Raw genomic sequence first — 15,290 nt, 5'->3', positions numbered from 1 at the left:
TGAAATGGTCTTAATTCCTTTTATATTTTAGTAGAACAGCTTACAGTAGTGAGTGCATACATTTTCATACTGGTCCCCGGTGGAGTCACTCTCTACCAATTGAGCCATATCATCACAAACCACTTTATGTCTCAATGTTTTTGCCCATGTTACAGAAATCTATATCGGTCCGTTAATACTAGTAAAGCCCCACTACTTTTGTGAAAAAATGTTTATCTTAATATATTTATTAACACCCTGAGCACCCATACTTCCCACAGCTGTGTACAGTTGAAGTCGGAAGTTTACATACACCTTAGCCAAATACATTTAAACTCAGTTTTTCACAATTCCTGACATTTAATCCTAGTAAAAATGCCCTGTTTTAGGTCAGTTAGGATCACCACTTTATTTTAAGAATGTGAAATGTCAGAATAATAAGAGAATGATTGATTTATTTCAGCTTTTTTTTTCTTTCATCACATTCCCAGTGGGTCATAAGTTTACATACACTCAATTAGTATTTGGTAGCATTGCCTTTAAATTGTTTAACTTGGGTCAAACGTTTCGGGTAGCCTTCCACAAGCTTCCCACAATAAGTTGGGTGAATTTTGGCCCATTCCTCCTGACAGAGCTGGTGTAACTGAGTCAGGTTTGTAGGCCTCCTTGCTCACACATGCTTTTTCAGTTCTGCCGACAAATGTTCTATGGGATTGAGGTCAGGGCTTTGTGATGGCCACTACAATACCTTGACTTTGTTGTCTTTAAGCCATTTTGCTACAATTTTGGAAGTATGCTTGGGGTCATTGTCCATTTGGAAAACCCATTTGCGACCAAGCTTTAACTTACCGATGTTTTTAGATGTTGATTCATTATATCCACATAATTCTCGTTCCTCATGATCTTGAAAAACAAGTTTTTCATGACTCCAACATAAGTGTATGTAAACTTCCGACTTCAACTGTATGTCAGCCTCTTGGCCTTAAATGCTTCAATAAAAATAAAAAACTAGCAGTGTGCGGATTTCTCTTTTCTTTAAAGTCAATCCATGGAAGGCATCTCTAACACACACAAATTTAAGATTAACAATCCTATTTTAATATTGCTGTCAATGTCCTTGGTGAATGAAACATTGCCATTATTAAACAAAATTGTTACATTACATTCCAGGCTTGTCTTTGCATGGGCATGGCATATGAGCTAAACAGCATCATTGGTTTGTACAATGCCGTACATGACTTGACTCACATAGATTTTACTGTGGATATGTACAGTCGCCTGAGATCCGGTGGATTGTATTAAGCAACATAATGAAATCAAAATTCATCCTTACTAACATAAATCAGATGGAGGCATCCAAGGCCCCAATATAATAACAAATCTAAAAATATATATATATTTTTTTAAGTGTTCTCCCATAACTATCTCTACTTAAAAACGTAACTCTGCTTCCAGGGGAACAAAAATATGAATTCAATACATTTTTGTTTTCTCAAATAGCATCTTGCAAACTGAATTCACAATCCATGTGTTCACATTAAGTAGGTTTCATACATAAATAAGGTTCAGAACCCTCAAAATCTCAGGATCATCACAGTGGTCCTAGTCTCTCGTCATCCATCTGTCTATCGCCTCAGCTCACACTTTGTACTTCTCCTTTGCGTTCTCGTTCAGTATGCAGATGTGCTGCACAGAGCAAAAACACATGGTAAAGTGTAAAAAGAATACACCAACAGCAGACTTGGTTAAACTGACCCCTCATACATACATTGAGTATACAAAACATTAGGAACAAAACATTATTTCCATGTCAGACTGACCAGGTGAAAGCTACCATCCCTTATTGATGTCACTTGTTCTCCTTCAGTCAGTGTATTTGAAGAGGAGAAGGCAGGGTAAAGAAGGATTTTTAAGCCTTGAGACATGGGTTGTGTATGTGCAATTCAGAGGGTGAATGGGCAAGACAAAAGTAGGTGTCAGGCGCACCAGTTTCAGTTTGTCAAGAACGGCAACGCTGATGGGTTTTTCACACTCAACAGTTTCCTGTGTGTATCAAGAATGGTCCACCACCCAAAGGACATCCAGCCAACCTGACAATTGTGGGAAGCATTGAAGTCAACACGAGTCAGCATCCCTGTGGAACGCTTTCGACACCTTGTAGAGTCCATGCCCCGACGAATTGAGGCTGTTCTAAGGGAAAAAGGGGGTCCAACTCAATATCAGGAAGGTGTTCCTAATGTTTTGTACACTCAGTGTATGTCTTTCACTCGGTTTTGACATGCTGAATCTCAGAGAATATAACTGAATATCAGGATCATCTCCAATGCAGCGAACTTACACTGAGATCTCTGAAGTACTCGTTGTAGTCCAGGGCATATCCCACCAGAAACCAATCTGGCACCTCAAACCCGATGTCTGACCAAATACAGAGACGGACAGAATTCACTGCACAATACTAAGCTACATGTAAGTTATACATCTTGCTGTGTAGTATTAAGTTAGCAGTATCAAAAGATCTTATGGGATGAGTTTTGCATTAGTATTTCATAACATTAACACAGATATAAAGTATGTTGCTCTTTTCCATCTCTGGAGGTTAGCTAGTTGACTCCTGTTGTCTGTGACTGGGGTTGACCCTTTAGCTGCAACGGTCACAGAGCAGGTCAAAGGTAAACAGCTGTCCTTGCAAAACCATCTTAGAAAGCTTATCCAACTCTGACTTAAAGGAATGACATACATCACTAACCATGTGTGTGAAGAATACTCGTACTTGAGTACCATGTTGACCTACACATTCAAAGTCGATTGTTAGATACGCATATTAATCCCAACTATTATACGTGGTCATCCTTCCAAAGACTCTTTCTAGTACAGCAGTGTATGAACGGTGGGAAGGCATGCACGACACACAAAACACGGCAGAACTCACAGTCTGGTCTGTATCCTGAGCTCCTTGGTGTTCTCTTGACTAAAAGGCTGAAATGACAATGCATACAAGCACAGAACTGAATAGGATCTCTATGCAAACCATGCTCTTAATGGCATGGCATGCATCGCTCTCAATGACATGGTCTTCAACAATCTCAATGACACAGCAAACAATACAATCCACTCAATGGCCTTGCATTGTTCAATAACGTAACATAGCTAGAATGCGCTCAACACAGCCGTCTACAACCTAAACTAGAGTCAAATAGTCCCTTCCATAGCAGAGGGATATCCCATCCCTCCACAGTTCAATTAACAGTATGGTACATAGATTAAGTCTTAATCTGATCCAGTCACATAACATCTCTAAATCAGTGCTTAAGGGGAGAGTGTGCATTACAATAGATGGAGTGCGGTCATTAATATTGCTGTCTCGATCGACAAAGGCTGCGTTTACACAGGCAGCCCAATTAAAATATTTTTTCCACTAATTGGTCTGCTGACCAATCACATCAGATATGGTCACATTAGATCTTTTTAGAGCTGATCCAATTGGTCAAAAGAACAATTAGTGAAAAAATATCAGAATTTGTCTGCCTGTGTAAATGCAGTCAAAGAGTGACATTCTGAGCTGAACCACTTCTCTGTCTAAATCAGGGCTACACAGCACTTATAGGGAATGTTCAGTAAGCACAATATGGGAGAAAAAGAGGACTGTGTGCTTAATACATTGGTTCTCACCTGACGACTTTGACCATCTTTGGATTGCATTCACTCAGCAGTGATAGCAGTGTCTCCATAGTCCTCCCAGTCTCCACAATGTCCTAAACACGTCAGCAGGACAGATACCGTTGCATAAGGGGGTTCAATTTAAGGAGTGCAAGGAAGTCCAACAACAATTCAAGGCAATCAATTCTATATTAATGTGGACAACCATAGCGATGGTACAGCCCACTTCTTTTAGGGTACACCCATTAGTGAATGTGATTTGCACCCTGGTCATATAGCTATAGTTCATGTGAGAGCTAGTGTGCTCCACACATTTATGTACAGCAATTTTAACATTTACAGAGATTGAATATTTAGATTAAGTGCTAAAAAGACACAGGGAAATTGGTCTTACCTCAACTATCAAAACATTCTGCAAAGGAAATTAGAAGACAATTGATCACATATATACTGTAGATCAATATGTACATATAACGAAAAATCCAATAATGAAACAAAAATACAGCACCTCATTGGTTAAAGGATTACAACTTCACTCCTAAGATATTTGTATTTTATCTGTGGTTATGTCAAGCAATCAAATCTCACCTTCCCGGTTAGAGTTGAGAGCTCGTCCCCTCCGATAACTTTGACAATGTTTGTAGACTGGTCATTCTGGGGACAATACACACATCAGTAAAACTACACATCTCACCCAGGAAGAGGGTGATGGTCTACTCTAAATAATCATCAGGTCATCTAGTAATACATTAAAAACATAACACTTCCATTGGCCAACACGGTTATCTGCTCATGCATCAGATGAGTCTAGTAGCAGATCACATTGTGATTTAGCCAACCCTTGTGTCATGTTTGTTGTCATGACAAACAACAGATGAGGGGTTGGCTAAACAAACTGATCTGAGACCAGGCCACACAGACACACACAGACACACAGAGAGAATAGGCAACAGCTGTATTGCTTACATATAAAGATTGCCATCTTTCTTACACAATTGGAGGCTATTGAAGGAGAGTGAGAGAAACGTGGAGTGGTTGACTCACGCAATAGCTCTTTAGCCTAATGAAATCCACAGTCAATGGGACAGACTTATCGCTGTTCTGATTTAGGGCCTTGATGTACTCCAGCAGGTCGGCAAAGAAAGTATAACCTCCTTTGAGAACACACAGTACTACTATATGGTGTCCCCCCCATGTCCCGGACTATATCACGAGCCAGGCGCTCAGTCCTAGAGAGAGACAGAAGGAATAGAGAGAAGGATAAAAAGAGAGGAAGAGAGGGACATCCAATGGCATGGGACCTGTAATTTCTGTGCAGGCTCATCAATCAATCTTCAGATGGTTTGTGATCTGGTCAGTCAGAACATCATGGTTTAAGGCTAGTATTGGCCATGTATGGAAAACTGGCTGAAAAGTTGCTGACTGGGTCAAATCAAATGATCTGGCTGGAGTCCTACTATTCATAACAGGGTTTAACATGGCATTCTACAACAGGGTATCCGACTAACAGTGTGTTTCATTCATAAGGCTGCTGCTTGCCTTCTCCCTGTCTGCAATGCAAATTGATGATGGCTATGCACCATTACAAAAAAAAAACGACTGCTGGTTTAGATGCCTGACACTGATTTGTCTAACAAATATGTCAGTGAGCTCTATCCGACAAAATACCTTAGCAACCATGGTGTAAATTAAGGAAACAATGGAGGCATAGAGGAATTTGTACAAAATTAGAGTTCTGATTTACTCCACAAAGGAATAGGAAAATGTGCAATTATGATGTTATAGTACAGTAGCCTACCCAGGTCCCAAAGAGTGCCAGTCCAGTGGTGATGGTTTGACTTACCTGTCCATGATCAGTCCATGGGGGATGATGACCTGGTCTAAATCCTCCTCATAGTGTTTGGGGACACAGAAGAGGTCCAACTTATACCCCTTCTCATCATCAGGTATCTGAAGGAGCAAAGAGATAACACATTTAGGAAATGATGGCACATAAATGTGCAATTGAGATGACCAAAAGTCTTCCCAAACTGAAGCGCCACACACACGAGCCAGGAGCCCTGGTAACGTTTAAGCTTGCTTTAAACCACCTGTTTGTGGGTGAGACAGAGATAGGGTGCAGACCTGCTTTTAGGACTCCATAGCCTACTTGGTCTGACTAGCTGCGTGAATTTTGAAATGTCAACTGAGTAACACGCCAGTGATTTATTCACATGTCCCGCAATCCTGATGTCATTATGAAACCACACTCAGACACTACTCAGAAACGTCCATTCTGCAGATTACCCTTCACCCCAGAGCAAGACGAGGGGTCTGACTGACATTACAAATATAACATAGGGACAGGGTACACCTTACCTGGATATAGGCCATATCACCGCTCTTGCTGTTCACGCCTCACTAGGGTGATATTTGTGGAGTCATGGCCTGATCAATAGGGAATACGAATGTTATTTAGCTTGGTGGGTGGTGCGTCTCTCGTGCTCGCTCTTCCTCGCCTACTGCCTACTTTACCGTGGGCGAATAGCTTACATACGATACTCCAACCTTGCTCTCCCTCCCCTTGGGGTTTTATACCCTGACGTCACAATGCATTTTACAGACCAAAATCTGATTTACCTGACTTGCACATTTTTATAAAATCCTACCGCCGTATTCCTCGTTGCATACCATGGTACAATTTTCGAATTAGCTACTAACGTTAGTGTGAAAATAATCGAAGCCTATTGGCAGTTTGTGGTACAATAAACCATACCTACCGTTATTTTACTGTATGTTAGAATATAAATCTACACATGCAAATCTGCGCAGAAACGCATCTTCGCCATACTAACCTAGTGCTGCGTCATGACAAGGATGATAATAATAAACGCAGTGGCGTCAACCACATCGTAGTTACTCCACAATACTAACCTAAATGACAGTGAAAAAGGTACAGAAATATGCATCCTGTTTGCATTAAGGAACTAAAGTAAAACTACAAAAAATGTGGCAAAGAAATTAACTTTTTTTGTCCTGAATACAAAGCGTTATATTTGGGGCAAATCAAACAAATCACTGAGTGCCACTTCATATTTTCAAGCATGGTGGTGACTGCATCACGATATGGGTATGCTTGTCATTGGCAAGGAGTTTTTTAGGATAAAAATAAACAGAATAGAGCTAAGCACAGGGTAAATCCTAGAGGAAAACCTGGTTCCGTCTGCTTTCCAACAGACACTGGGAGACAAATTCAAATTTCAGCAGGACAATAACCTAAAACACAAGGCCAAATCATTGGAGTTGCTTACCAAGACGACATTGAATGTTCCTTCGTGACCTAGTTAGTGACATAAATCAACTTGTAAAACTATGGCATGACTTGAAAATGGCTGTCTAGCAAAGATCAACAACCAACTTGACAGAGCTTGAAGAATTTTTAAATGAATAATGTGCAAATATTGTACAATCCAGGTGTGAAAAGTTCTTAGACTTACCCAGAAAGACTCACATCTGTAATCCCTGCCAAAGGTGATTCTAACATGTATTGACTCAGGTGTGATACTTCTGTATTTCATTATTATTATTATTATTTTGCAGGCAAAATTCCCAATCTGGCCCTCATATCATCATGGTCACCTAATCATCCCCAGTTTACAATTAGCTCATTCATCCCCCCCTCTCCCCTGTAACTATCCTGTAACTATTCCCCAGGTCATTGCTGTAAATGAGAATGTGTTCTCAGTCAACTTACTTGGTAAAATAAGGGTGAAATATATATATATTTTTTAAATGGGGTATTGTGTGTAGATGGGTGAGGGGGAAAAACTATATTTTGAATTCAGGCTGAACACAAAATGTGGAATAAGTCAAGGGGTATGAATACTTTCTGAAGGCACTTCAGGTACTATTAGTTCCTTGGCTGTAAAGGTTGTGTCATCAAGTAACCCAGTATAGGTCCTTTGTCAATAAGCTTTGTCTACAGTTAATCCAAATGGAAAAATAAACTTCAAACCACTCTTAACTTGGTATAGCCTGTGTTGTGAGATTCATAATATGCAGTCCATCACCAGACTTGAATGCATCTTCCCCACAAGTGTCAGGCGAGACTTCATAACTTCACAATTCTCCTCCCTGTGTTTCTATGACATTAAATATCATACAGTACAACAAATTACACCCAAACAAAGGCAAGGGACAAAAGAAAAGACTTGCAAATTACAAACTTAACGAAAATGATTTAATATGACCCTACTTTAATGAGTGATACAGAAACTGAAGGTTCCTTTCACCATACACACACAACACCAGGGTCACATTCGGGAGGGGGCAATTTACTGAATGTTGTAGATAGAAATACCAGAATAAAGCTGACCTGATTCTTCACATGTCAAAAAGGCATGTCTATTCTACAATATGGACTTCTATCTGATGTTCTGTAACGTTGTGCCCTACTGAAGGCAGCCCAGATGGTGCAGAACGAACATGTTCTCATTGTAGAGAACATCCAACACACATAACCATCCTGTCACCCTCAGCACTATAGTTATTCAGTGCCAGTTATGACAAAGGGCAAGTCTCAAATGACACCCTACCCCCATATAGAGCACTACTTTTAGCTAGACCCATATACAGACGACTGTGGTTCAGGCCAAAAATAGTGCACTATCCAGGGGAATAGGGTATGACAAAGACAAACACCAATAATGCGCACTCATTTTTTCTTTTTCTCATCTTTCCTGGACGAGGTGTCGCCTTTCTCCTTCTCTTCCTTCTTCTCCTTGTCCTCTTTCTTTTCCTTCTTGCCCTCTTCTTTCTCCTGTCCCTCTTTCCTCTCAGCGTCACGGTTGGAGATCTTGTTGTTGATGAGGTTGTGGAGAGCCACCACCGAGCGGATGAGGGACGCCAGGTAGACCACTAGCATCTGGTCATTGGTCTTCAGGTAGAAGGCCTTTGTGAACTCCTGCAGGGAGAAGTGGCAGGATTAGGGAATGTGTATTATGATTAACTAAACAGTGAAAATCTGGTGGAAAAAGACAGACTATCTGTTCATTGTAATGAAGTAGTAGATCATACCACGTGAATTTATTTGATTTGAGAAGGAAAATGTATGTGTGTACTCTTTCAAAATAAAAAAGCTAATATTGATTACCATGCCAGCCACCCCCTGCCCCCTTTCTTCCACATAACCCAGCCTTCTCACACACATTACCCCACCCCTACACCACCCCCATCCTAAACCTACACCCCAGCTTACCAGAAGGTTGACATCAGGAAGCAGGTTGAAGATGTCCTGTAGGTGGTAGATGATTTGGTGGTTGATGGGCAACTTGCCTGCAGCCACTCTCTCCAGGTAAGACCTGATGTCCAGCAGCTTGGAGTTGAGCCCCTTTAGGCCATGTACCTGGTTAGTGATACGCTGTGACAGAGTACCAACTGTTGTGTCCTTGATGTCTCTGTAGATGGAAGAAAATGGGGTAGAATATATCAAGTTTAGTCGACATTAGTGCAAGTCGGTGTGGTGTTAAGCATGATAGAAATAATAGAAAATCCATGAAATGTTTGGTGTCTGCGTAGTCCAGTTAAAAAATGATGTGTACCTGAGAAGGTGCTCCACGCCCACCTCCTCTGCCTCCTCAGCTCCAATCTCACTGGTCACATGTTCAAATGTTTTGGAGGTCGGGGTGCCGTCCTGGAAGAGTGAAGAGACAAGAACCCTTTTAGAGTAAAAGTCTTCCTTCCTTTCACAATGATCAATTGTATACCCAGTCCAAAATCAGCCCACCGCCCCTAGGGTTGGCTAGTCCAGGGTTTGACTTATTTTGTCATTTAGTCTCAAACAAGTCTATGCTCCACTTACGTCATGTATTTCCTCCACCGAGAAGTAGGCTTCTGTAGGCAGGCCCAGGTCCTTAGGCTTTACATCAATGATCACTAAAACCTGAGGGGGAAAGTGCCATACAAACACAGTCAATGTTCACTTAATTATCTGCTGCATTATCAATACAATTTAATCCTTTCAACAGGAGACGAGGCATATTTCTTACCGATATTTAGGTATTAATGTGGAATATTTACTGGGTGGAAAGCACTTACTGAATTGGTGCAGTATTGCTTAATGAGTTCATTGATGGCAATATCATTCTTATGTAGTTTAGGACCTGTGTGATACCAGCCCACTATCCTCTCTCTGGCTGGGAGAAGAGAAGGAAAAGGTTTAAGAATCTCGTAGCCACACTATGTAGAAGTTGAGACAATGTATATGGTTAAAATGTAATAATGTATAGTGTGTGGTCTCACCATTGACTTTCTTGAACATGTTGTACATATTCTCCAAGTAGTCGTGATCCAGGAACCACACTGAATCATCCTTGTCATCCTCATCAAATGGCACTGGCGAAAAACACACAATCAATATTGGATTCAACAACAGGCTTAGCTATATAGCTAAACGTTTAGTGATCATAATTATTATTTGAGTTATCTCACAAATATGATAAAGATGTTATAAACCAGTCACAAACATGTTATTTTAGTACATGGAAGGAGAAGAACTCACCTGCAAAGCTGTTGGACACATCAAGGACTTTCTTATGCCAAGAGCCGAGGAGGACACCCACTACTCGCTTTTGGTTGCCTACTTTCCCTATTCTGTCAAAAGAGCACATTTACACAATCAATATCATAGCATGTCTTAGTGGAAATCAAGCAAAAACTTAAAAGGCACACTCCATGAGCTTAATCACAACAAAATCGTAACATATAGTAAGAATTGGATTCGTAATATATATGAATTTCAAAAAAATAATTAAAAAAAGTATAAATAGCAGGACGTAACATACGAAATGGATGACGTAGTACACAATATGATGACGTAGTACACAAAAAACTGGGACCACTTTTTGCTCATGATACCACTTTCAAAACTACTGGCTGAAATTATACAAAAGTTTAAGAGTGCATCTTTAAGTTAACATAACTAGTTAATTAGCTCAGTGGTTCCCAAACGGCAGGGGGGACTCAGTCCGGCTTTCAACTTACTCATGAAAATTGTAATAGTAGAATGCCCAAGGTGCAATTTCGAAAATGGGTAGCGCATCATCAGTTTCTCTTGTCATGTCAGTCATTACGTACATACCTTAGAGAGCTATTTATAACTTGTCATAAATGTCCAGATCAACTAGCCCATGTCAGCTAACGTTCTTTAGCTAGGTTTTTTAGCCCATAGATTTTGTTGTAATGTTTGAGTCCCTCAACTATCACATGAATACACATTAGACATGGCAAAATATATAGAATTGCAAGAAAATGTTATGAAACCGCAAAATGTTCTCTGCATCCCATGACAAAATGTGTAGAATTTCAGGAAATAAACTTGAAATCTGCTAAATATTCCCCCCCCCCCCCGACAACAAGAGGGGTGTAAACAGTTTGTCATAAACAGTGGGGGGCGCGGGATGTTCCCCAATGCTGGAAGGGGGGCCGAGTGAAAAGGTTTGAAAACACCTGAATAAGCTAACTACAATACTTTACCCCTAGCTAAGTTAGCTAGCTAACTACTCTGATCCATAATGTTGTTATGGCTAAATTCTTCCATAATTAGTGAATGTTGCTAGCTATTTGCCTGTTATTACAACAGCCAAAATAAATTAACTAGATAACCTACTGTCATTGCTAACAAATGCACAGCTTCAAATGGGTTTCTGACTCAGCAGGTTAGCTGGCCAGCTAACGTTAACTATGCCTGGCTGCAACATCATCATCTCGTACAAAAAGTGGCAAGCTAGCAGAGGTAGCGAATGGATGTGATTTCCAAACATATATATTATTAATTACATACCGATTAAAATGATCCACCACGCTGAGCAACACAAGTGGATGGACAACAACATTTTCTACCGCTAACTCCGGCATTTTTGAAGCAAAGTGTTTGATGATGCTAGCAGCCTAGCTAGCTAGCTACTTCCTGTCGAATTGTTTCTTCTTCTTCGGTGGGGATTATCGGCAGTTGGCATCCAACGTTATGTTGCATTACCACCACCTACTGTACTGGAGTGTGGGCAAGAGACGGGTAGAAACAAAATCCTACCTGCCAGTCTCGTTGCTCTTAAAAAAAATAACAAAATATTTGAGACTATAACTAATGACGTTCTACTCAATATACTATTTAAACTAATTTTCTGTATCCCCTTCTCCCTCATACTAGATCTCAGCCTCTCACTTCCCCTCTGATACTGTCCACACGGTAGTAATACATGCTCCACGGTGTCTGTTTCCTTGCAATAATCACACTTTCCTGTTGGATGCTTTCCTGTCACATTTAAGGTCTTATTCAACAGGCTGTGTCCCACCCTTAATCTTGTAAAAATAGCCTCCTCTTTTCTGTCCCTTCCTGTTGTCCTCCCCTCCCTGACTTTCCTCTGTAATTGAACTAAATGCCTGCCCTTAGTATCTCTATTCCACTGCTCCTGCCATCTCTGCATCATCACTGTCCATATCAGGCCTTTTGCCTCTGCCTTGCTCATTGAAACTACAACATTAACATCCCCACTACTAAGTTCTTGTTTAGCCAGTACATCAACTGCATCGTTCCCCTCCATTTACTTGGGACCCCAAGTAAATCTTATCTGTATACTCATCTGTCTAATCCTGCCATGGGTTTGTAGCACCTCATAAAGCAGGTTTTGTCTGCTACGTGACCTGAAGGACTGGAGACTCATCAACACTGCACATGAATCAGAGCAAATAACTACTCTGTCTGGCTAGACTTCCTCCACCCACTGCAAGGCCAACAGTATGGCCATCATCTCCCCTGTATATACAGCCATATGATCTGTAATACGTTTCCTGACTGCCACCCCACATTCCTACACTACAAATGCTGACCCAGTACGTCATGTCCTTGGATCTTTTGAATCATCTGTGTAAATGGCCACAAAATCCTGATACGCAGTATCCAGACGTCTCTTAAACAAATCAGATGGATCAACACTCTCCCTGTCTTTCTGTAGTCTCTCCAACACTTCTAGATCAACTACTGGAGGTGGGAATAGCTACCGTTGGACTAAACTCCCTTCCATACAGTCCCATCTCATTCGCTTGGGTATTACCCACCCACCCAAAGCTTGTGTTGTCTTTGCTCATGTTCCCAGCATGCCTGTAAAATCCCTTTCGCAGGATGAGACACCCCATGTCCCTGTAGGTTGACCCAATAATGATTTGCCAGCTGCTGTCTCCTAATCTGCATATCCCCCATCTACACCTGTAGCGCAGCCACTGGGGAGGTCCGAAGTGCCCCACTACATATTCTGCACCTTGCCCCTGTTTGACATCTAGCCTTTCCAATGAGGTCGGGCTGCCGAATCATAAGCTATACTGCCATTTTGTTTAACAACAGGAAAAAAGGAAAAATGTAATCTCCTTTATAGCACAAATAATATTATAGCATTGACATTATTGTTAACAGCATTAAAAGTAATGATTACTAGATAGTTATTATGGTAACAACAGTAATACAAATAACAAAACATTATTTATAATGCTACTATTAATAATAATAGTAATAACAATATTAATCATACCAAATGTTTAGAAAACACTTTTAAATCCAATTTTTATTAGCCCATTCATATTGCACAATGTTCAGTAGGTTTTTCATATTGGACATATACAGTATATGTCTGACCCTATCCTGTGTATGTGGCAATAAAACATCAAATTATTATTATTTGTATAATTATTTTTGCACCGTACACAATTTCCTGTACAGTACATTGTGTCGCAGTAAAAAGGGGGGTCCATTCTACTTATGAGCACCTCTAGTTTCCAAATCCAGAGAGTTTACAACCCAGGGAGCCTGGCTGCTCATTCTGCAGCCATTAAAGAGTGGCTTATCAGCTTAAATCACTGGTGTAGCACACAGCCCACAAGTATTATGACGTGTTCATATGGGATTCTCCAAAGTCAGGACAATCCTTGTTGGGAAAGTTTTTTAAAATGTTTAATATGTACATCTAGGGGAATTTTATAAGGAAAAGATTTGTTTTGGGAATTTTCAAAATACTTTCAATATTATTTACTTCCATGTCAGCTCTATGCCTGGAAATGCGCTTGTCTGAAGCAAATCATCACAATTTCAAAGGAACTCAGTCCGGCTTTGAACTTACTCTTGAAGTTGTAAAAGTAGAATCCACAAGGTGCAATTTCTAAATTGGGTAGTGCATCATCAGTTCCTCTTGTCATGTCAGTCATTGCATTCCTTAGAGAGCTATTTATAACTTGTCATAAATGTCCAGATCAACTAGCCAATGTCAGCTAATGGTTTTTAGCTAGGTGAGACCAAAAAATGGCAATGATTGGTTCAGATTTGGTCCGGATCGGACCAACAATCAATGTCCGTGGACATTGAAATCAAAGCCGGTCTGCGTCGCACCAAATATGAACCAAACATAGACGTATATGATTGGTTCAGATTTGGTCTAGACCGGATCAAAAACCAATGTCAGTGGATGTGGAATTTAAGGCTGGTCCAGACTGCACCAAAAAAGAAATCCAAAAGGCTTCGGAGTCAGTCCGTGCTTACTGAGCAGCCTACAGTGTTGTCTGGAATTAAATTGTACGGATGCCTATTTATGTGGTAAGCCTATCGTTTGTAAAACACCAACAACAAAAAAGATGTCCGGTCCAGACAGGACCAAAAAAAGCTGTCCAAAAGACATTGGCTCGTGCTTACTGATGTGTAGCCTACCATGTCTGCCTGCAATGGAATTTTATAAATGCTCATCCGTGTTGTAGGTCCACCATTTGTAAAACAGTCCATTGCATTGGCTTTATTAGTCCTGATTCCTGTGACTAATCAACTTGGCTATTTAAGCTCTGAATATCAGCTAACCAAAAGTATCTGGACACCTGCTCATCGACCATCTCATTCCAAAATCATGGGCATTAATATAGAGTTGGTCCCCCCTTTGCTGCAATAACAGCCTCCACTCTTCTGGGAAGGCTTTTCACTAGATGTTGGAACATTGCTGTGGGGACTTGCTTCCATTCAGCCACAAGAGCATTAGAGAGGTCGGGCACTGATGTTGGGCGATTAAGCCTGGCTCGCTGTCGGCGTTCCAATCATCCCAAAGGTGTTCGATGGGGTTGAGGTCAGGGCTCCGGGCAGACCAGTCAAGTTTATCCACACTGATCTCGACAAACCATTTCTGTATGGACCTCATTTTGTGCACGGGGCATTGTCATGCTGAAATAGGAAAGGGCCTTCCCCAAACTGTTGCTTCAAAGTTGGATGCGGAATTGTCTAGAATGTCGTTGTATGCTGTAGCATTAAGATTTTCCTTCGCTGGAATTAAGGGGCCTAGCCCAAACCATTAAAAACAGCCCCAGACCATTATTCCTCCTCCACCAAACTTTACAGTTGGCACTATGCATTCGGGCAGGTAGCATTCTCCTGGCATCCGCCAAGCCCAGATTTGTCCATTGGACTGCTAGATGGTGAAGCGTGATTCATCACTCCAGAGAAGGCGTTTCCACTGCTTCAGAGTCCAATGGCGGTGAGCTTTACACCACTCCAGCCGACACTTGGCATTGCGCATGGTGATCTTAGGCTTTTGTGCGGCTGCTCGGCCATGGAAACCCATTTCATGAAGCTCCCGACGAACAGTTCTTGTGCT

The 15,290-nt window shown here is 41.0% G+C and overlaps 1 protein-coding gene and 1 pseudogene across 1 annotated transcript; both read right to left on the bottom strand.

The window, feature by feature from the left end:
- Positions 1-1,054: 1,054 nt before the first annotated feature.
- Positions 1,055-6,194, bottom strand: LOC123723719 (hypoxanthine-guanine phosphoribosyltransferase-like; annotated as a pseudogene).
- Positions 6,195-7,854: 1,660 nt separating this feature from the next.
- On the bottom strand, positions 7,855-11,530 carry LOC100194665 (26S proteasome non-ATPase regulatory subunit 7 like 1). Its single transcript, NM_001139749.1, is given in 8 exon segments — positions 7,855-8,578; positions 8,873-9,071; positions 9,216-9,307; positions 9,476-9,556; positions 9,712-9,809; positions 9,916-10,008; positions 10,175-10,266; positions 11,456-11,530. Coding segments are annotated over 8 exon segments (978 nt in total). The 5' UTR covers position 11,530; the 3' UTR covers positions 7,855-8,329.
- Positions 11,531-15,290: the final 3,760 nt, after the last annotated feature.

Source organism: Salmo salar, chromosome ssa17 (assembly GCF_905237065.1).
Source record: "Salmo salar chromosome ssa17, Ssal_v3.1, whole genome shotgun sequence".
NCBI lineage: Eukaryota > Metazoa > Chordata > Actinopteri > Salmoniformes > Salmonidae > Salmo > Salmo salar.
This window is presented reverse-complemented; position numbering and strand designations above follow the sequence as displayed.